The sequence below is a fragment of the Poecilia formosa genome, unplaced genomic scaffold, assembly GCF_000485575.1.
Source record: "Poecilia formosa unplaced genomic scaffold, Poecilia_formosa-5.1.2 Scaffold94, whole genome shotgun sequence".
In the NCBI taxonomy this organism is placed as follows: Eukaryota; Metazoa; Chordata; class Actinopteri; order Cyprinodontiformes; family Poeciliidae; genus Poecilia; species Poecilia formosa.
The window spans coordinates 1,420,374-1,443,454 of record NW_006800033.1 but is presented as its reverse complement, the minus strand read 5'-3'; the positions used below and the strand labels follow the sequence as shown (position 1 = coordinate 1,443,454).

General features: G+C 38.4%; 2 protein-coding genes across 3 annotated transcripts; one reads left to right on the top strand and one right to left on the bottom strand.

The window, feature by feature from the left end:
• The first annotated feature begins 13,518 nt into the window (after positions 1-13,518).
• On the top strand, positions 13,519-15,881 carry ccdc43 (coiled-coil domain containing 43). The gene is made up of 5 exons (XM_007558151.2): positions 13,519-13,729; positions 14,155-14,248; positions 14,540-14,675; positions 14,847-14,902; positions 15,085-15,881. Exons 1-5 carry the CDS (start codon positions 13,556-13,558, stop codon positions 15,270-15,272), a joined length of 648 nt encoding a protein of 215 aa, XP_007558213.1. The 5' UTR covers positions 13,519-13,555; the 3' UTR covers positions 15,273-15,881.
• Positions 15,882-16,169: 288 nt separating this feature from the next.
• moto (minamoto) lies at positions 16,170-22,870 on the bottom strand. 2 transcript variants are annotated; one of them, XM_016674362.1, is made up of 8 exons: positions 22,527-22,870; positions 22,109-22,207; positions 20,488-20,645; positions 19,817-19,918; positions 18,198-19,689; positions 17,919-18,053; positions 17,154-17,331; positions 16,170-17,081 (listed from the first exon to the last, which is right to left on the bottom strand). In XM_016674362.1, exons 1-8 carry the CDS (start codon positions 22,527-22,529, stop codon positions 16,891-16,893), a joined length of 2,358 nt encoding a protein of 785 aa, XP_016529848.1. In that variant the 5' UTR covers positions 22,530-22,870; the 3' UTR covers positions 16,170-16,890. The 2 variants fall into 2 exon arrangements, with proteins under 2 accessions (XP_016529848.1, XP_007558276.1); XM_007558214.2 differs by having other exon boundaries at positions 22,109-22,202.
• Between the last annotated feature and the right edge of the window lie 211 nt (positions 22,871-23,081).

The window sequence follows — 23,081 nt, the reverse complement described above, 5'->3', positions numbered from 1 at the left end:
AAAAATTTGAGACCAATTTCAAAATTATATTTAGAAGCAAAACTATTCTTTATGCATGTTAGCAGTTAATCTACAACACACCTGGTGTCATAATTCAGTATTTGTGGATGACTGAAGTGCAAAGAGAAGGGAGGTTTCTGCTGTACAATATATATAAAACATTTTACTGAGTCTTTAATCAGTTTTTTTTCTATCTTTTGTCAAATTGCATCTTCTTAAGTTTGTGCCCTTTATTCAAAGTATTGAAAGTAGACACGCGTTGAAAGAGTGTGTATTCTTCTCTAAATTAATCATAAAGAGCACTCTTCCATATTATTGCTACTTTAGATGCCATCTGCAACAACTTAAATGTAGCAAAGTTGGCAGGGCTTCAGGGTAGCCACAGTCGACCGTCCACCAAAGCTAGCCCACTGGGAACCATCGCTACAGTTGATGCAACACTTAGGAGTCCACACATTAGTCTCCCTTCACCAGATCTTTCTTTGTCAGCATCAGTGTATGTGCCTTGCTTTAAACTGTGACTCTGCAGTCCCTGTTTGTTTAAATTCTCAGGTCTTTCTGTCTTTCTCTCTTCTTCAGGAATACTGTAATGCTACCACAGCAAGGAGCACTGCAACAAAGCAAACCCAGGCCACCTAACTCAATAGTATCCACAATGATCAATTAGGCTGAAATACAAGAGCACCACCCAAACCAATAAAGCATATGCGCAGACACACGAAGAAATTGTGAGCTTTTTCTTCCTCTGTGACTCATTACAGATTTGAAAACCAGAAAATGAAAGCAATAAGGCAAAACTGTGAAAGGATACACAAAAGTTAATATTTACCCTGCAGCACAGGGTGTGAGAGGATTAATGGTCCCATCCCATCCTCCATTAATCCAAGACAATGCTATAGAGCAACATTCTTTACCTGTCTGTTTTTCTCTCTGTTATATCCACAGTGAAAGTTCAAAGCAGGGCTTTTGTTTGCACATATGGGGGCTCTCCAGCAGGATATGAGGGAATCGAGAGAGTTGAGGCTTAAAGAGAAGGTGCCAAAGAAACAGAAGAGACGACAAAGTGTGTAACAAAATGCCTTTGTTTTTAAACCAGAACATCTGCGTCCTCAGGTGAAAGTTAGGGAGATGTGGATTCTGTGTGTCCAAACAGTAAAATTTCCCTGGACCCGTTATGCACAGAACATTTAATCAACAAGGAACACTCACTCAGGTGCAGAAAACTAATTTGACTCTACCTAACCTTTGCTGATGTACTTAAACTGCAGCCTGAGGGTTATCTTAGCCTAGCTGCATAGGTTAAAGTCAGTGAGCCACGGATTGTTTCCCTGGCATGACCTCAGAGGAAAATGCACCAAAGGCAGTAGATTTTGGTGCATCGAATAGACGACACAAATCAAAGAGTCAGTTGCCAGCCTATGGAAAGGAAAAGTGTTACTGAGTGCCATCCCGCTCACATTCAGGGAGCCCATAGTGTCTGCAACATCACAAATGTACCAAGCATGCACAGTAAGCATGCAACATGAAAAGACAGCTGATCTAAGAGGTTGCCTCCAGGGCAGAATCAGTATCTAACACTCTCAGGTACTACCAAGCATGCAGGACACCAAAGGCACATAGGCAGTGACCAGTAGAACGGTACACAGAGGACAAACCAAAACTAAACGTGTGCTAAGGGGCAGTTCAGCACTGTCTCATTTACACAAAAGACCGAGAGTAACAAAAGTGTGCTTTTGTACCATTTACTCTTCTCTTTTTAATCTGTCCTAAAATGTATTTCCCTCAGGTGCTGCAGTAGCAGAGAACAGAAATAATGCAACACGGAACTGTTTCTGCTCTTCTGGGTAAGATATGCTTTAGCAGATTCTGGGCACTGACTCGGAAAACAAGGCGGGAAGAGACAGCTTCCAGTGGAATCCAATAAATTGTGCATACCAGTAAACAGATTTTAAACAATGCTTAAATGCTCCAGGAGATTAATAGATTAATAGTTAGCAGTTAGGAGAGCTGCATCTTCCATCATCCAGAGATTGTATGTACAGGCATTGTTGCTAGACGTTTACTGAAGGTTTCAATTGTCAGAGAATTGTTCTTTTTGCATACAAAATAATGCATTGTGTGTGAGCGTGTGTGTGTGTGTTTGGCCTCATATTTAATACCTTGTATGGACAATTTTCCTAACACATTCTACACTGTGGGGGCCGACTTCTCCTTATGGGAGCTGGACTTAGGGCTCCATAAGAAAAAGTATTGTAATGGGGTTAGGGTTAGAAATACGGTGTGAATTGAGTTGAAGAAATGAATGAAAAATGACTGGAAGTCAAGGAAAGTTCTTCTGAGGATAGAAAGACATACTACGTGTGTAGGTGTGTGTGTGTGTGTGTAGGTGGGTGTGTGTGTTCGTGTGTGTGTAGGTGGGTGTGTGAGACAGACTCATTAAAAACTGCAAATGCCTCTTTTTATTAACCAAGGAGATGGAGAGGAGGTAAAAGCGACTCAGTCTTAATATGCAGACAAGTTGGACATGTCTGTACTTTTAAAAGAACAAATAATTAGTGGTTAATTCTGTAATGAACAGTTTGTAGTGTCCCCTGGTGACCCTTGAACTTAGTCAGTAACTTTGTAGAAAGAAAAGGAAAAAAAAAGCAGGAAGTGAAAGTAGCCACTGGAGAATGTTTTAATTGTGTCCCACTCCTATTAAGATACGACTATAATTATTAATAGGTTATTTCTACCACTGATTAGTTCAAGTAAAATTAATTTTAATTTCAAACTATTTCAATTTCCAATTAAAGTTGATATTTTCCTATTTAAATCTCATTCATTCCTCTTTCAGTTATGTTGTGAGATAATTTCATGATGCAAAAAATATATATTTTTAACATTTTAGACTGGTGAGATAAGCAATATATTTAATTAGACTGATTATCTTATTTTCAAGGTTGTTGAGGAGTGCAGCATGCTCTGTGCTCGTCTTGCTCTGTGTTTCAGGTTATTGTTTTTATCCATATGGACAATTTAACTATAAACCATATATTCTACCTTGGGACAGACACAATCACATAACTGCAGGCATCTAAGAAATCTAGTTCTTCATACTGGTGGTGCTTCCAGTTTGCTGTATGAACCAAACATATCTTGTTGTCCCAGGTAGTATCCTTCTTTCCCACTTTGGTATGGCGAATCTGCCACTGACACTACAAGGCGACTGGTCCCACCACACTGTGTGCCTGAGCTGCCAGGATATAAAGCAGAAATATAAAAAAAGACTAGCAATTTCTTGGTACTGAAAATTATCTGGAAAAAAAAAGAAGAAAGCGCTTGCTCAACTACTCACTACAAATGAATCCAAACAGACATGATAACATTCATAATCATAAGTAAATGTGTCCTTGAGCTTTCTTTAAGTGTGTCACATCAGTATAACTGAAGCACTTAACGTACCGGGCCATTTTGCCTGCCATCAATTCTGCACGCTATCCAATATACTGAATCTTGCGCTTGGTGGATGGAAGAATGGGAAGGGTGTAAGGAAAGAAAAACAAAAGCGATTGATATAAATGATCTGCCGGCCAGGAGAGGCCCCCAGGCAGGGGCGAGCGAAGGTCCGCTCGATACCAATTGATCGTGGGAGGCCCAGGCATTCGTCTTAATTCTGACTAATTAAGGCAGCGGCTGACGAGAAGAGGTTAGAGGGACAAGTTGTTAATGTGTGTGTGCATGTGCGCTGCTGCATCAATGGGACCTCCCAGATTACAAAATCTAGCTCCCGTGTTTACAAAGCGAGGAACAAGTGGAGGATTAAGGAAATCAGTTTAGGAAACAACAACCGTCCCTACATTAGTGCTGCTGCCAAAATAATTCCCCTCTCCGCAGCGGGCTGCCTGACAGGCAGGATGGAAGTAAATCCCTCTCTTACTTTTTTATCGTGTTTGTGTGAAAAACGCTGATTATCTTTTGACAACACAAATCTGGCCTTTGGTATCTAGGAGGAAGCAGAACAAAGACACTTCTCTAGCCTCGCTGATCCCCATTCGTAGACTTCAAACCCCTTTAATTCGCAGGGATGAAAAATTAGGTGCAATCAGAGCAACATTTGGCAACGGGATGATTTACTTGCACGGTCAGGAGTGTGAAAAATGAAGGCAGGTAAGCTGCTGGGTAAGAAACAATATGCTTTTTTGTGCAATATTACGATAGAAGATGGTAGATGCAACTCGAGAAAATGGAGTTGTGAAGCTCAGAGTTTGGTCACAAAGCCCTTTTAAAAGATCACAGCATCTGGGAGCAGAACCTGAACGGGTCCTGAGCTGCAGAGAGCGGGGCTCAGGCTCTGATTTCTATCTGTCATTCCCCCGGGGACGTTGGCAGTGTGAAGTGGAAGGTGGCAGGGGGAAGGTATCAGCATGAATGAGGGGCAGCGGCAGTGACAATTCAGCCTGACTGGAGATCACAATCTGAGGGCTGAAACACAAACAGGCATTCATGTGAAGGTGAACATGCCCGCCTCATTCGGTATAGGCCCCACAGACAAAGGAGACAAAATATCACAGAGTAAAAGTGACAGACAGGCAGCATATCTGTATCAGACAAGATCCCATTGTGTTGAGGAGAAACAGAAAAAAAAAAAAAGCTCAGATGGCTTGGCCGACCTGCACTCTCTTTGTTGCACACTCTCACAGGCCAGGCCACGAGAGATTGACAGATGCACTTGAATATCAGCTACTTGCTGGTATTCAAGCAACATGACATAAACTTTACTGTCCTTTCCACCTCCTGCTCCGTGACTCCTGCCAGCTATTCACATCGGCGCCTGGCTCAGTTGGGCGACCGGCCCCGAGGGCATGCTCTATCAGAAGTCCACCAGCAGCGGCATGCAAACTAACAGTGGATGTCTGAGTGTCCTCACCCAGGACTATAAATACCTCCCCAGCTCCAGACGTGGTGTCATTCTGCTCACATCAAATTAACCGATCAGAATGGACGAGCCCCCCCCCCCTTAAGTCTCCACTCGTCAGCTCGAGTGTGATGTCCTAATGAGTGCCTGGCCGTCGATACCGGTCCACATAACCGTGGGCCCTGAGGGGGACAATTAGGGATGGTACGAGATTTGTTCCTTGATAAATGTTGTCACCGCTGGTACTTGTACTAATAAGTGGTAATTTGCTGTTGTAGACTCTGATGACACGCACTGTAACAACTTAACTGCGGACAGATGACTAAGCCCTACATGCTTTTATATTAAACTGACACAAATGCTTCTGTTGGTTTAAAGAGGTGGGAGCCACAAACATGCTGTGTTCTTAGTGCAGATGGTGATTAAGCACAGAAAACTTTTAGGTCATGAACATGGTTGTTATTAGAGCCCGTGTTTACTAACGGTGAACACATGGCAAGGCACCACAACATACTAGTGCTTTACAAAAATACACTTTTAATGTTTTTCTTCTAAACAGACTATCATTCTTAGAGTTGTTTCAAAAGGAGCTGATCATTAGTCCTTTAAGGTCTTCCGTAGTATTTTTCTTTCCACATGCTAAGTTCCTTTTCAGTCGCTCAACATTTTCTAAGGATCGTTTTGTCATTTCTTAAGTTACTAAACACTTAACCGACAACCTTATGACTTGATCTATGAATAATTTAAGATTTAAGTGTCTAAACCTTGAATCTTGAATGCTTGAAAACCTTTGAATGTTGATGAATTAAAAAATAATAATAATCTTAATAGCTAACTGGTGTGAGAATGACTATGGAACATGTACATGAAAACTTTATAGGAACCTTGTCACTTATTTTCTCTTCAGTTCTTGCATTTAACTAGGAACATCAGCTGCAACGTGTATCTACACACACGAGGTTGAGAGTTGTTTTCTACAGCTGCAACAGAACCAGACTGTGTCGCCCCTTTTTTGGATTCCTTATGCCGGGTATAAAACTCATATGTTGTCTCTGCCTGGCGAAGCTTTTCACCCAGAACTGCTTCATTATTGATTGTCCTACAAGCTCTCTGTATGGTGCACAACATATGAATAAACCTGACTGAGTGATTTCACCTGACGGATGCTTGGTAATAGCCCTTTTTCCACAACAGCCATATTTGCAAGATTTTTACCATAAAGGGAACAATGTTTTTCTCTTTAGAGAAACTCTAAATAACAAAGTGCATCAATGTTCAATTTTAAATAATTCTTTGGCACAATATTATTTCTCAGACTTGGGTATTGATGTAAAAGTTCTGGCAGTTCTTTAAAGAGTTTGGAACAGGACAATTGGATGGATGGATGGATGGATGGATGGATGGATNGATGGATGGATGGATGGATGGATGGATGGATGGATGGATGGATGGATGGATGGATGGATGGATGGATGGATGGATGGATGGATGGATGGATGGATGGGTAATTTTCCATACATTTCTTCTTCCATCCTTTTCCATGGCCTACGAAAACACTATAAAAATGTTTCCTCAAGAAATTCTCTAAACATCAATTAACAGATCATGTAATAAAAGCAAAGGAGGTTTCACTCACTATTGAAAAAAAAATCAATAATCAAATGAAAACCATAGGACATTTTCTGTTCAACACTAATCCATTATTGATGAAGTTCTGGTGGCTCTGCTAATTGTTTCATCACGTTTTTTTTTTGTATCTACTGATCATTGGTGGGGTGGGGAAAAAAATGCTTTTGAGCACTCCACTCTGTGGTGTGTGTGAACCTCTCTGCAGTCAGAAAAAAAATAAATAAAATAAAACTCTTTTTGGCGGCTGTATCCACAGGGACCAAATAAAGAACAGGAGAGTACAGAGACAGATCATGATGTACACAAAGTAGGAACACAGGTGGCATGGGACTGCACAGCGCCGTCTGATGTGTGGGTGAGTGACAGCAACCTGTAGAGCAGGGCGAATGCAGCCCATCGGCAGGTGCACCAGCAGCGACCAGCACGCATAAACGAAAAGGTGGCATGTGCCTCACCACGCCGCTCTCCGTCTCCTCTCCCTCCAACTTTTACTTTCCTCCTCTGTCAGCATTCAGCAACAGGGCGGTGACAAGATAGACAGGAATTGTCAGTATGGCAATGCGGTGATACCCTAAACCGTCACACACCGATTCGCTTGAGTCTGTAGTAACCTCGATTTGAACGGCCTTGTTAGGCAGTCATCTGACAGCAATTCATCTGATTATAGACTTATTCAAATGCGGGGGGAAAAAAAAATAAAAAATAGCGGGGAGAAAAATCCATGGGACCTTGCATGGATTGGCAGCGGGTTTGGAGAAAATGTTGGGGAGCTTGCATGTTAACACCTACGGTACTGTCAAAAAATAAAAACAACAAAAAACATCTTCATGCTGTTTCGTGAGGGAAAAGGGTTGGGGGGTGAATTGCATTCAGCTGCCAACAGAAACATAACAACTCATTTAAAAGTAAGGTGACGGGCATGTCAAAGTGGATAATAAGTGATGACTCTGAGGATTGCTCTGCTTTGACTAAGCTCATAACTCAGTCAGCGTTTTCTGCATTCATTCACGGGAACCCTTAAAACTTGTCTAACTGAATCTAAATCTACAGTATCCATTTTCTTTCCACACAGTCTCTGCAAAGCCACCAAAAATCTATCCTTTTTACCCCATACTAAGCCAGGTTTTCAATTTAATTCCCCATCTGTGACCAGCTTGAAATATTATCTAAGAAATGAGATCCGTGACCCTGAATACAGAGCGTGAACCGGGATGAGGGAGCAGGATGGAGACATGGCCTGATTCTGCGGCTGAGAGTGTGTGGAGAGGAGGCCTGGATCTCCTCCCCAAGTGGCATGGCTAAATATTTGTCCTCGTCCACTTGGCTGTCTAGACACATCCTCTCAGCCCCCCCACCCTTTCCATCACCCTCCTGCTCTGTTCAGAAGTGGAGATAGCTGGCACGGTCAGTCAGGCAGGGTGCCAAACTTGCGACAAAAAAGTTTCCACTCGCTGCTAGAGGTCATGCAAGTTCAGAAACCTGGAAAGAACGGGTTTTGAATTTTTAAAACCTCTGGGCCATAATTTGGGGAGTCACATGCAGCCCAAGCAAGGGAAAAAGAAAGGTGGGGGTGGGGGGGAGAAAAAAAATGTCAAATGGTCTTTGTGCTTCCCAATGATTTGCCAAAAGAAATCCTCAGAACTCAAGGAGCGGTCTCTGTGGATTTCTCTGAGTTAGTATTCCATATTCATTACCTTTTTCCCCACACATACATGGTGGGATTTTAATTGCCTACAATTTAGAGTAAAAAGCTAGATGAGCAGAGTGAAAGCACAATACCTCCTGAGAGAGACATGTGGGAAGCCCACCACCAGCATATTCAACCTGGTACAGGCATAACTACTAATAGGAGCCTTCATTACAAATTACCAGATTATTCCCTGAGCCATAAGCTCAACTTAATCTTTTTACCTTCTGAGATCCTCGCAGTTTTGCTGCTCCAACAAAACTATGCCCCAGCATTTAATGCTGCAGAGACTCTTAAAATGTTGTAAGGCGTCTCGAGGGAAAGACTTTTTATCTTTCACAAAAAGGTGAGAAATCAAGTTAGAAAGTATGCACATTTATTTAAAAAACAGCAATTGTGCATATTTAAATGTAGCAGGACTACTGGGGTTTATTCTAAGACCTTTCAGTTAAGGACATCAATACAATTTTGGTATACAAAGTACATACTTTAAAATAAAATCCAGCTGAGTTAAAGCCTAGCACAAAAAGTAAGATATGACCAAAGGAAATACAAAAAACAGGTTTCAAGCTAAAACATATTGAGGTAATAATTTGAATGAAATTGATAGATCCCATTAACAAACCTTCAGTTATAACATTAGGTTGGTTTAATGTGATACAGCATGTTGCCATATTACATTAAATTAGTTGTACTAATTTATAGCTGTAAAACTGAAACTACATAAAAAAAATTATGCAAATAATTGTGTTTTTTTTTATGAGCCAGAACATTTTCCGCCTGTACATATCCCACTCTGGCTCTACGCTTTTATCTTGCACATACTCTCTAACCATGGTTGTCAAACTGTAGCACAAATACCACTAAATTCCACTAATTTCTTCTTTAGTGGAAGAAACTTTGGTACCACTTAATCATAAGGTAAGACGAATGAATTCACTTGGAAGGAGAGTAAGTAAGTGCAAACAGCCAAAAGATTATTCGGTTAAGTATGTTGATATTTGCTTCAAACAGAAGTTACCCGAAAGAGAACCGCTGTGGAAAACATTTCAAAAACTCCAGTGATCTGGAGCAGTGCAATGAGAACAAGCGCTGGTGGATATTTATACTCATTTCCATTTGCCTCTGAAGTTGAAACTTGGGTCTGGAGATGATATCGAACCCAAGTTAACCTGTTCTGGCTGCAGGTTGATGAACTGGTAAGTAACTTTCATTTTTCCTACTTCTAATTCTCAAGTCATGGGGAGTTTTTAGCTTGTTTTTTTCCAACACGAAAAAATACAGGCTTGCATGATAAAACTCTAAAATTTCGCCAGTTATCCAGTGGTAAATGTTTGGAACTTTGCATTTGTTTTCATGACAAATCCCAACAAACTAAAAAAAAAAAAAAAAAAAAGTCAAAATTTAATTATACTTCATCTTAAAATGTGTGGCATTACTTGCAAAAGGGATAATTTACTGAAGCAATATTTGCTAAAAAAAAAAAAAAAGACTTGAGAAACAATATTTTGTAATATTTACTTGACTTTTTGAATAAGAATTTAAAATCATATAAATCCAGAGTATCCAAGCATGGTTACTTTGTTATTTGACCATAAAATGTCCATGATGTTCATTGTCCAGAGATTAGAGAAAACTAACACATTAATCCTGATTTGTTTTTCAGTCCTTCTTCTTATATTCAATCTGGAGGCAACTGCTATAGACAACTAATAATAGATTTACAGCCTGAAAACTGTGGAAAAATAATTTTGGTGACATACTACATTTCCATTTATTCACTTTTTACTTAGCTGTTTTTTGGGGGGCAGGGGGTTTAGGAGAATCAGACTACTTTGATGTGACTTGTCCTGTAAAAGCGTTTTAGCTTAATTCTTTACAAAGGTAAAAGGGAAAACAACTCGGCGCCTCAATGCAAACAGTCATGTTTGTTTACTTTAAACAAAGAATAATGAAAAAAAAAAAAGTCAGTTTTATATTTGGCTAGTGGTTAAAAAAATAACAAAATCTTTGTGCAAATACAATTGTAAGGCAAGTGAATTTTCTGACCTCATTAGCATATCTGCAAGTATTTTCCAAACACAAATGCTTGGGGGGGGAGGTTAATTTTTCTGAGGAGATACATTTTTGTGTAAATAAAACAACTAATTAAAGGTGTAATGTCATGGCGTTGTTTGCTTTGATCGTGTGTCTGCCTTGTGAAGTAAGAAAACTGACATCAACACACACACGACACACACAATTGTCACACGACTGTGACAATACCCACAGCTGGCTCAGGGGAGCATCATCTCTAATGTCTACTTTGGTCTTCATATGTTAAACAGCAATTTTAACAGCTTATTCAACAGATCGACTACCATGACAAAGATTACAGTTGCTTGCACATTTTTCACTACAGTGTGAGGAATCCTCTAGCCTGGGAAGAGGAGGGAACATGCCCAATACACATGCTATTTTTTACTTCTACGCACTGCCTGGTTGTTCTGGGCTCTGCTTATATTCTGTCATATTAGCGCTGGGATAGAGGATATGTTGACAGAGAGAGGACATTGCACATCGAGTCTGTAGGGCTCTTCTAAGCCTGGTGGCACTGGGACATGAAGACAAGCGTGCATCTGTGTGTGCATGTATGCGTGTATACAAGTAGAGGGTTGCCTGTGGAACAGAGCATGTGGATCCCCACCCACTCAGCCGCCTCGCGGCAATCGTCATTTCGCATCAATCTACAGCCCCTCAGTATAAATAGGACAGACGTCCTAAAGCTACACACTACTATGAGAGGCAATGGCATTATTCATCGTCCCTGGACCTCTGAGCTGGATATATGGCAACGGCAGCCTGCTTCAATGGCAGTTTCCCGCTCACTAATACACCACTTTATTAAAAGGGAACGCTTTTTGGCAAGCAAAAAATTATTCTGTTTTTTGCTTGTTTTTGTTTCGCTCAAATGTCTCAGATCATTGGACAAATTTCGTGACTAGACAAAGATAACATGGGTAAATGTTTCCAAGAAAACATATCGATGAGTCCCAAGAGAAAAATATCCTGTGTACAATTTTAACAACAGTGGACATTTCTGAAACTCTAGGTCCAGTTATATCTGGCATTAGATTAACACAGAAATTCAGAAAAATAAAAACATAATACTACCATTCAAACACAGTGGTGGTAGTGTTTGGTCTGAAGTTGCATTGCCTCTTCAGGACTGAACCATGGTTTCTGCTCTCTAGCAGCTTGGGAACCTAAGCCCAACAAGTACGCTTCTGAACGTCTCAGTCAAAGCTAAATGGAGGTTTTGGCTTGGCCTTGTCAAGTCTGGAATAAATTCCTGTGGTATGAATTCAAACTGGCCTTTAATGTAAAAATATAACTAAGCACTTCTTACGAACTTATATGATTCTGCCTTTTAAGTTGATACTGTGTTATCAAATATGGTCATTATAAGTTCAACTTTTTTAAAAATGCTCATAGAAACAAATATTTCAGCTTAACTGTGTGGCCTGCAAGGATCTGAAGGTGGTGCACTAAAATAGAGATTATAGTTCCACCTGGGAGCCTCCTTCTAGCATCTCAGAGACTTTATACTTCATTACTGCAATATAAACGGCATGTGCTCTATTATGAAGAAGCAGCAGGAAAGGCTGTGTCGGCATGGTTTTGTGTGTGAAAAAGCCCACGTTAGAGGTTTAATTTGTAGCTGTGGAGTAACTAATAGGCACCTCAGAACAAACTCCCTGCACAAAGCAAAATCCGCCCATTCACATGGAAACTGTGTTTCAGATCCTCAATCAGCTGGGAGGTGTTTTCTGTTGTTTCATTGTCAAATGAAAGAGAATTCACATCTGACAGGGCTTTTGTTTTTTTTTTCTGTGTCACGTCTCTGTGTACGGTTCCATTGCAGCAAAACAGACTCTGGTGTGCATGCACAGATCAACTCAAATGACACGATTATTAAAGTCAAAACTACCAGGTTAAAACTTAAGGTGACTTTTCTGTCAAAGCACAGGAGTAGATAATTCTTTTACTTCCACCTAGTGGACACAATTTGAGTAGCACTCCAGAAAAGAATTCACTATACACAACAAAATGAATTGAGAAAAAATATTTGTCACAAGGATGAAAAAAAAAAAAAAAACTATAGGCAAACATTATCAAGCAAAAATATGTATAGTAATAATAATATTGCAAAATACATTTTTCAACCGTTTTCATTACATTAAAAAACAGACTTTCAATTATTTAGGTCAAATAAATAAAATTTGATATATTCGTATTATTCTGAGATTATGATACTATAAATACATATATATATATATTTTTTACCGGTACTTCAGGGAACTGTGAGACAATCGGACATTGATCCTGAATTTTAATTTTGTTTTTTCTTTTTGATGATTTCTTCAAACATGGGCTATATTACTTAGCCTTTACTCAAAAGGCTCAAATCCAAACATGGCAAAAAAAAAAGGGGGCGGGGGGGAAGAAGCACATAGCTGACAGTAATTATGCTTTAAATAAGGCTGTAATGACTTCAGTATATTTTCATATGGCATTTGCTTACTTTAATTTTACATACGTTATGGTTATGTTTAATCTTGAATGCCCTGAAGTACACGTTCCATCTACCATTTAGTTAAGTTACTTAACACTGGCTTATTTATCAGTAAGGCCTAAAGAGGCTCCTATGAACAAGGAATAATCCATCGCAAATAGTATAATAATAATATTGGTACTTCAGAACCAACAAGATTATTCCCAACAGTTCTAATCAGCACTCAAATAAAATGCCTGAAATAACATCAGTTATTGAAAAATGTTTTAAAGTCCTAGAATGAACTGTTATAATTATAACATACAATAAAATTGCTTATTTCACTTCTGTTAGTGTTGTTTCCAAATATACAACCATCATTTAAGTGAAATTGAAATGACAGAAGATGTAGGGCCACAGGGACAAAAAATAATTCTGATTTTAGTCTCGGAATTATGACATTAATTCTGATTTTAAAAAGTCAGAACTGTGATATTTAATTTGAGATGAAAGTCACAGTTGTGAGTCAAAATTCTGTTTTATTTTCATGTAAAAAAAAAAAAAAAGTCTGAATTTTGAGATTGAAGAAGAATCTTTTTATTTCAGTGGCCATAATTGCATGGCGTATGAAGGAGTGCTATTTCTTCTAATTTCTAATTCTCGATTCTCGCTAATTTCTCGAAACTCTACCCACCTCTGCTCAGACCATAATCATGTGCATTCTTTCATTCGATCATTGGCTTTGTATTTTTTAAACAGGCACTGAGTTAGGGCAACTGTTGGAAAGGTAGGACCTGAAAGCGCCAAGATGGCGGCGCCCATGGGAGATGCCGGGGAGTTTGAAAGCTGGCTAAACGACCGACTGGACTCGCTAGAAGTTGACCGTGAGGTGTACGGTGCATATATTTTAGGAATACTAAAGGAAGAGGAGAGCGACGAGGAAAAGGAAGATGCCCTTCAGGGAATTTTGTCCGCTTTTCTGGTGAATATTCAAGCAGCGTGTCTCGCTCGCTCACCAAGGCTGCCTTCACATCTGCTTCTGTCTGTCTTCTCTCGGTCGGCTGGCTTTAAGTCCTGTAGTGCTGATGTCAGCGTTAAATTTAGCCATGTATCCTTATTCAGCGGCTGATTAACTCACATAGATGAGTTTTACTAACTTGCTAAGCTAAACCCCACCCAATATTTATTTCAGCTAACTAAAAGTGTAGTTTGCTCTGACAAGAGTTACAGAATAGTGTTTTTCGGCTTTAAAATTAACTTTCCTTGTTATAGATTTATATGTTTGTCTGATAATTGCTCCACTCAGGCTGAAGTTCACTTAAGTTAGTGATTACAATGATAAATGTTTACTGCGTTTGATGATCAAAATGCTTTATCCGTCACTATCCCCTTTCCTCATATGTTAAGGATGAAGATACCATAGAAGAAGTCTGCAAGCAGATTATCAGTCACTGGACGGAGTGTCGCAACCGATTGGCTGCCAGACAAAACACCGACGACGGTATACATAATTCAAAATGAAGTTGTCTGAAATCAAGCCGAAATGTCCATCTGCGTTTGACCTTTAGAATGTATCAAACCTTTGCTTCAGAAGATGGAAAGGAATTTTATAGAGTAATGTACAAGAAATCTGATTGCTTATTCAGATTTGCTTAACTACTGATTATTATCAGAATAATCAGTACTTATGCATTTTATTCAAAGTCTTCAATTTCATCAGTCACTGTCTTGACAGTGACTGAACTATTTTGCATGGTATTGTAACTATTTCTGTCCCTTTCATTTTTCTTAGCCGAGGTCCAGGCCATTGCCAGCATGATAGAAAAACAGGCTCAGATTGTGGTGAAACAGAAAGAGGTGACTGAGGAGTCGAAAAAGAGAAAAGAGGCCCTTCTAGCTCAATACGCTAATGTGACGGATGAAGAGGAATATCCTTGAATGTGTTTTATATCTGTGTCTTTGGTTACTGACATCTTTAATGGTACAAACTTATGGTCTGAGTATAATCATGAAAAGAGGGAGGTAGATGTTTTTTTGTTTTGTTTTTTTCTCCAGACCAGTTGCATTTCAAATGCAAACCTTTTCCTTGACTAAAGCACTGAAGCTGAAGAACGGGAGCCACCAACTGGAATTGATGGTCCTGGAAGTGATAAATGTATCCTTCATAACTGTTTTTACTGCTTTTACCACAAATCCCTTAATATTTAACATATGAACATTTCTTTCCTTAGATGTGTTGCCAGCCTTTCACTATAAGTTTCCCAGTTATTTATGTCTCCAAAGTGGTTACACATAAAAAACCAATGACTTTTAAAATTCCTTCACTGTTGGTATCAGCCCTGTTCAAGAACACCAACGTGGAGGAGGTGCTGAACAGACAGAAGCAAAAGCGTGACCAGGCTCGAGAAGATGCTCAGAAGAAGAAGGAAATGGACAAAATGCAACGAGAGAAGGACAAACTAGCCAAACAAGACAGAAAAGAGAAAGAGAAGAAACGTACACAAAAAGGTGAACGTAAAAGATAAAATCAAAAGAAAGGAGTTTTATTTTTTTTTTGTTTAAAAAAACCTGATTTGCAAAAAAAAAAAAATACTTAAACAATGGGAAGTAAAAGCTAGAAATGTGTGCTTCTCTTAACTAAATCTCCTAATATGTTAATGTCATGTTTGTCAGATTCTTGGTGAAGATTTTCTCACTTATGAGAAACACTGAACTGGATGCATAGAACTAAAATTCATACATGAATACATTTACACTAATTCAAGGTGATCCAGAGAAACCTTAGACATGATGTACCTATGGTGAAACAATGTTCTACCCTAAGCAAATTCTTTTCAAAGTCTCGCATACTTTGGTTAGGATTTGACATGATCACCATTTAAGTAATAAAAAAGCATGTAACTGTTATTCCAGCAGCCATCATCTGATAAATGCTTCATATTTCTGCACAACTCTCAATAGCAAGTCATGTGCATTTTTGCATATTAGGTTTTGGTTTTACTTTCTATGCATTCTGCCAAGAAATACGAACAAAATTTGCTAAATTAACCTAATTGTACAATGTTCCATCATTCAAATGTTTTCAAGTTTATCTTTTTAAAAGTACTAATAAAATATTTTTTTTTTCCAGAAAAGTGTGTTTATTTTTTTTTTTAATTTAGTTGTACAGAACAGATAACATGAAAAAAAAAACATCCACAACAATTAAAATACAGAAATGCAGGAGTTAAATACAGACTCCGTACAAACGGTCACACTCTACCTGTAGCATTTTGCTAACAATATGAAATCTAAGTTTATATTTAAATGTTTAACTACTAAGATTTTACAATCTTTAGATCTATGCTTTAAATACGTAAAACTGACTGATTATGAAGTTAACACCAAAAGATATAGTTTTTCACAAACTAGAACACTTCAAGTTAATTTTAAAAGTTTTCAAAAGGTTTAATGTTTTGTACATAAACTTGGTGAGTGAAACCTTTAACACTTTTGAGATAACTCTTATTTCACTGATGTTTTTAACACTTTTTCTAATAAGTGTGATTAAAGCATTTAAATACATTGAGTCTTTCTCTTAATACTGTTAGAACATTTTAAATCAAACTAGAGATAAAAAAAAAATAATCTTATCTGATTACAGAATGGTAAGGTTACAAAAGAAATACGAAGGATTTGATTGGAACATTCCAGAAAGCAATTTAGGGTTTGTTAATTTTAAACGACTGCCTTTGTGATTCAATTATTACTGGGGAATACATAAAACTGAGGTTCTATTATATTCCAATAAATAAGTAAAATGAAGAATTCACTGAAATCTTCTGCATAAATAGTGTCTTTAAATACAACTGTGTTGGTACAAGATTGCTGTTAATCTGGAGAGGACACTAATCAAAGGAAATTAAGATGTTGGAAATTGTAAATTACATTTCATGTAATTCTGGAGCAAAAAGGTCAACGATGTCAGAAAAATCAGTTATCTTCCGAGCTTCAAACTGCTTATCTCATTTGTTGTGATCACTCTTTTTTTTTTGTTGTTTTTTTTAAAATAAAATGTTATATAGTCATTTTAAGGTAAGTAATACTACAGGAATATTTGATTCTATAACCTTATTCAAAATCTCACATTTGTACTTAGATAATTCATAAGCAGAAGGAGTAACCTAGGAAAGGGGAGGAGACGCCTTCGGCACATGCGGCCTCCTCATCCACATTGTGTTCCTGAGTCTTGACGGCTTTCGGCAGCGTGCTTTGGAGGGCGCACCACAGGGCTGTTCGGAGCCTCTTGGTTGTAGCAGCCAGTTCCTTCAGTGCCATGACCATCAACGGGTTATCTATAAAACAAGCCAGGTGGAACCATGAGCATCTTTAAAAGAAGAGGTAAACGTATATGGAAGTATGATTACCTCTGTCCTCTGTGAAATTAATTCCCTGCTGCTGCTGTTTTGTCATGTTTCCACTGTCCTCTTTGCGTCTTGACTGGGTGATACAAACGGCCATGTGGTGTGTTTTCAGCGCTGCATGGATGTTAATATGCAGGGGAACTCCACAGAGACACTCCATTCTATCAAAAAGGCTTGCCACCTGGAACAAATTAATATTACAATTTTTTTCACTCATCTAAACAAGGAAAAAAATAATAAAAACAGCGATACTTGATAATTTATTAAGTGTGTTCTGATGAAGGGGCAACAGGAAAGGCCGCACTTTTACAAATAATATTTAAAGCTATAACTTTTTTCTAAGCTACACAGTTGCATTTAAGAACAAACATTTTTTTCCTGAGGTTTCAAGGTGGCTAAATGAAACGGCTTATAAGGGCCTTTGTAAATGGAAAAAAAAATGTATGGGAAAATTTCCACCCAAAAAAAAAAAATCACAGAAATCTTCTAGAAAAAACGTGGAAATTTCTGAGTGTGAAAAGTTAAACATTTTCTAGAAAGAAAAAACAGAATTTTCCAACTTTTTTTTTAGTAAATTTCTGAGATTAGTTTTATGTAAGAGTTTATAATTTCAAACTCAGAAAGAAAAAAAAGTTTTTTTCCAAGATTTCTGAGATTAATCTAAAAAATGTCCGTTTTCTTGGTGAAAATTTACTCTCTTGTTTTCTATCTACTACGGCCCTCATACCCCATTGTCCCTACACATGGCTCTGCTGCAGAGAATATTACCTTTGCTTGCTCCTTCATCTGATTAACAATAAGGTAGTCAACTCTTGTTGATTTTGGTGGAGTTTTGGGGGGATTGGTGTTGGTCATCACTGCAGCTCTTTTCCCAGGAAAAGCTTTTTTAAGGATGACCTCTGCCTAAAATAGAAGGCATTAGACAACGATAACCACAAAAAAAAAAAAAAAAAAATATATATATATATATATATATATATATATATATATATATATATATATATATATATATATATATATAAAATCCTGGTGTTAGAAAAACCATACCTTTTTTCTCTCCTTCTCCAAACTCCTAAACTGCTCGTAACACTCATCCAGGTAGAAGTGAATCTGGAAAGCGGGTCCTTCTTGATTCATCATAAGTGAAGCCGTCAGCGCTGAGGCCATGCCATGATAGGTGCTCTCCCCTCTGTGGTTCTTCATGTCGCTGATGAAGGAGCTGAATGCTGCATCATTAGTGGACCTCATGCCGTTCATGTCCATGTGAGGCCCACGGTTTTCACATGGCAAGATGGATCTGGAGCTGAGGTTTGAGTTCATGGCCATGCTGGAGTATCTCCTGAAGTCATTCAGAGAATACGGAAGAGGCGTGAACTGCTGCATGTTCCCTGGACTGATCATGATGTTCTCTCCGTCACGTCTCTGGGACTGCATGTTTCCCTGGAAATCAAAGTACGGATTTTGTGAGAAGCGCTGTTTGTCTCCCTCTGCCAGGTGTGCATTGGTTTGTTGCCTTCTCGAGAAGCCTTCTCCTGTAAATCCAGGCATTTGCATCATCTTGTTTTCTTTCTCCATTTGCGGCTTGATCTTTTTCTGGCTCTGCCTCGTATAATATTTTGAATACTGGTTCATGCTTTGATGATTGTGGTTGTCTACATGCATTATCATCTTGTGCTGGTTCGGGAAGGTCAGATGCGCTGGGAACGGCTTTGGTTTCTGAAAGTACTCCATGCGCTCGGAGCTGAACTCTGGAAGATCTTGGAAGTCGTCAAGTTTAAAGTTTTGTTTCCTCACATCTCCCATTCTTCCATTCTGCATTTGCTCCAAGTGGCCAAAGAGCTCCTTCTGGGTCTGCGTTGGGGGGAAATTCTGTGTCGACGCTGTAGGGTCGTTGGGCTTCCTACACTGTTGAGCCAGTCCTCCTCCTCTGACCATGTCCACCGTTGGTTTGTGCATGCCTGGAAAGTCTCCACAACAGCCGCTACCATGATCTGATGGCATGAATGACCGAAAGCTGCTGACCAGTTGATTCATGTCTTCTGGCACACAGCGGTCGTTTAGGAACGGATTTATGGTCTTTGGATTGTAGTGGTCTTCGCATAAATCGTCAAGGCACGAGGCGTTTGCATCTTTCTGAGGTCTGAAGATGTCGCTCAGCACTGGGACGTTTTTGGAAGGCGCATCATTCCCTCTGCTGTTATAAGGCGGCATGCTGATGTGTTTATACTGTTGAGACAGATCAGCGGCTACTTTGTTGGACAACGGTAGTCCTGGGGGCAGCTTCTGAGGACGAATGGAATAACTGCCTCCATTTGGTGAATTAAACGACCACTGCTGATTCCCAGCTAGTCCACTGGACAGCTGACTCAGCTCGTTAACTTCTTTGTCTACCGGCTGTTGTGTTTTACTGAAGGCCTCATGGGGCAGATGGTTTGGTATGAAGGAAGGGTTGTTGAATGTTTTAGGTTCTGGTTGAAAATACTGTAGTAACTCTTCTTTCAGTGTCTTTGGAGACCAGATAGGGTTGCATGTAGGTAGGCTTAAAAAAAAAGAGATAATAGGATTTATTGTCAGAGTTTATGGAACATATGTCCGTTTTATTTGATGTCATAATCTGTACAGCAATTCATATGAACTTAATATGTAACAATAAAACCCTGAAATACCTTTCACTGTAGAAGTTATCTTGTGAATCTGCTTCATCCAAAATATTTGAAACAAGACCCTGAAGGTCTGCTTCAGCATCACAGTTGGTATCAGTGTGTTTCCTTCAAAGAAAAACAAAATCTGATATTGAAATGATGTTCTACGACTAAGCATTAGGGTCATTGTATATAAAAGAAAAAAAAAAACTAACCATGAAGGAGTACATTTCTGTCAAAAAACTCTTATTTACAAAAACCATACCGTGTCTGACTTTATATTCTCAGGAAACTTCTGACCATGGATAATTTTAATTTTTCTCTAGCAAATTTACATTTTTTTAACACTGAAATTATTTCTATAATTTCTATAATTCTATTATATGAAATTGATTAAATATATGACAGCTGCTGCCCTCGCGACCCGACCCCGGATAAGCGGCAGAAAATGGATGGAAAATGGATGGATGGATGGATATATGAAATTAATCTAAAAATTTCCAAGTGTTTTGGTGGCAAATTTTTGTTTTCTTTTAATCACCTTTATGCTGTGTTCTAGGTATTCTGTGCTCATTAAACATCTTTTTATTTAAACAGAAGCTCTTCAGTAGAACAAAATTAAAAAGTATTACCTATTTTGAGAAATAAATTGCACATCTATAATACTACACTTTGTCCTATAATAACAGCAATACCTGTTCTTAATGGCAGTCTGGGTATATCTGAGTTCATACTGATCATCTTGAGACTCCTGAGACCAGGAAACATCCGAAAGCTCACAACGTGATGGAACTGGGTTGGGAATGAAGGGGACTGACATGCAACCACTTTTACCACCTACATTAACACCTGTCTAAAAGAGAGAGAAAGATTAGATTCAACAATGTGCTTCTTTCTTCCTCACATGTCAACTGGTCTTACAAATGAGGTTCTGAACACTTCACACCTGGTATAAACTATAAATTATTCAGTTGGACTCTCCATATAACAGCCTGTATCCTCATCTGGATCATACAAAGCTGCCATACAAACAACATGATTTCTTGCTTCCTTTTCAATTTTTGTAAAAAAAAAAAAAAAATCCTCTATATGTTACTGCTCAAATGTACAAGATGTTTAATTAACTAAAAATATGTCCTGTTTCTCTTTTGTGTTAAATTTGTCAGCAACAAATCTGAAGACACCCGGAAGCGTAGCAAGAAATATAGCTTTTTAGATCTTAAAAATCATCCCATTCAGCTCATTTGCCTATTGGATGATGTCAGCTTTCCAGCACTGTGAGGATGTTACTTTTCTAACAAGCTCAAGCTGATATGACATCTTTCACCTACAGATAAGGGAATTATTACCCATAATAAAAATAAAAACTCAGACTACAGATTCAAAAGGCCAGTCATATGCAACATATATTTGTTTTACAAAACAATATATGTCAAATAATGTCAAATCTTCAGAAAATTAGAATACAAAACATCAATATTAAAAAAAAAGGTTTTCAGGCATTTTGAGTTCTGCATACATATACTGCATTGACAACTGTAATTGAATATACTGTAAAGCTTTGCTTACCTTCAACCCAATAGAGAACTGAATAGCTTATTGTCAAGAAAAAATAAGACACCAAGTCCAGGAATACAGATGAGGAAAAGGTTGCACTTAAAGCAACCTGTACTTCCTTTACCACTTCATAGAGGGCAACAGAGCGATTGCTTTTATCCTATGCCACAACAATGTAGTAAGTTCTGCATAAGAACCAAATCAATAATTAAATAACTTTTTCTGCCTTTTGATAATCATACTTTAGGCTTTTCATTTGCTGTAAACAATAGCCATCAAAACGAACACACACAAACGCTATAAATGTGTCACTCCAGATGTTATGTTTCACTTTTTTAATTGAATTATTTAAAATAATTTAACATTTTAATAATCTTGAAATTTACTGAAGTGTATTTCTGTAAAAAAAAAAAAAAATACATTAATTGGAAGTGTTCCAATTTTTAGATAAAAAAATATTTTGCTGTCATATGTAAATTTTCTGAGGGTTAATGAAACCCAAAAACCTAAATTTGTAATTTTAACATGCCAAGAAAATATATTTTAAAACGGCAATTCAGTTGCTAGTTATATGATTGTCAGGAAAAAAAATGCCATCCAAGGATTTCCGTAAGTACTTTGTAATAACAGTAACATGCATGTGCATTGCTTTCACATAGTTTTATACAAGAAATTAAACTAATTAAACACCATTGTCCAAGAAATTAGATGCAGGAACTATATAGAGTGGTGGGGGGAGGAATCAGAATTCCAACTTACCTGACGCTGACATGGCTGAAACAGTGAATTTCCCAAAGTGGTCTGATGCCCGTCAAACGCCATTCTAAACTCTGGCCGATTCTTCAGTTCATTACTGGGCTAGCAAGAAAAAGGCCAAGTATTTCATTGTTAATGCCATTTAACCCCTGTACAGTAAATACAATTATCTAGGTAAGACATTTTTTTACAATTTTAGTTTAACTGTAGTCGAAGAATAGCACACCAGATAGCTAATTTGCCAAATTTAACAAGCCGTTAGAAGTGGACCTGGCGCTGCTTAAGCTAGCTTTCTTAGCACGCACCCTCACGTTTCTAAACTGACATACGTCAACTTATCTAGTCGGTATAACCGTCGAACACCAAAAGAAAAAACTCTGAATGAAATTTTATCGGGGAAAAACACTTTTAAGAGTTTTACCATTTCCTCCAGAAGTCGACCGAATAACTCTCGGGACCTCTCGAAGCCCCCCCGAACCTGGCTTCTTCTTGTCCGGGGTTCGATACTGTGCGTTGACGACTTGAACGCGCATTGGCTGAAAGAATAGACGATCACTATTTAGTCCAATTATCAAAAAGCAGCAGATCTGTCAGCATAGCAACATCTGGTATCAACTCCTCCCCTTTGATTTAGAAGAGACGCAGGTGGTCCAGAAATGTCTAGCTCCGGGGTGGGCGATCTTTACAGCCTAAAGAGCCATTCCCCATCTCTGACCAGCCAAATGAAATTTGTTTAAAGCTGCAAATGTCACAAGACTTGAAAAAAGACAACATATAATTTTAGATAAATGTCTACTCTCGGAAATTTGTCGCGATTTTCTAAGAGCTAACATTTAATTTTTATTTCTGTCTTAAAATAAAAATGAACATAAAATTTAGCAAACAAAAGATGGATTTCTTTTTTCCTGTGGGATGGAAAATGATGGGTAAAATTATGGGCTAAAGGAGTAAAAGTGGCAGAATACAAATGAATGGC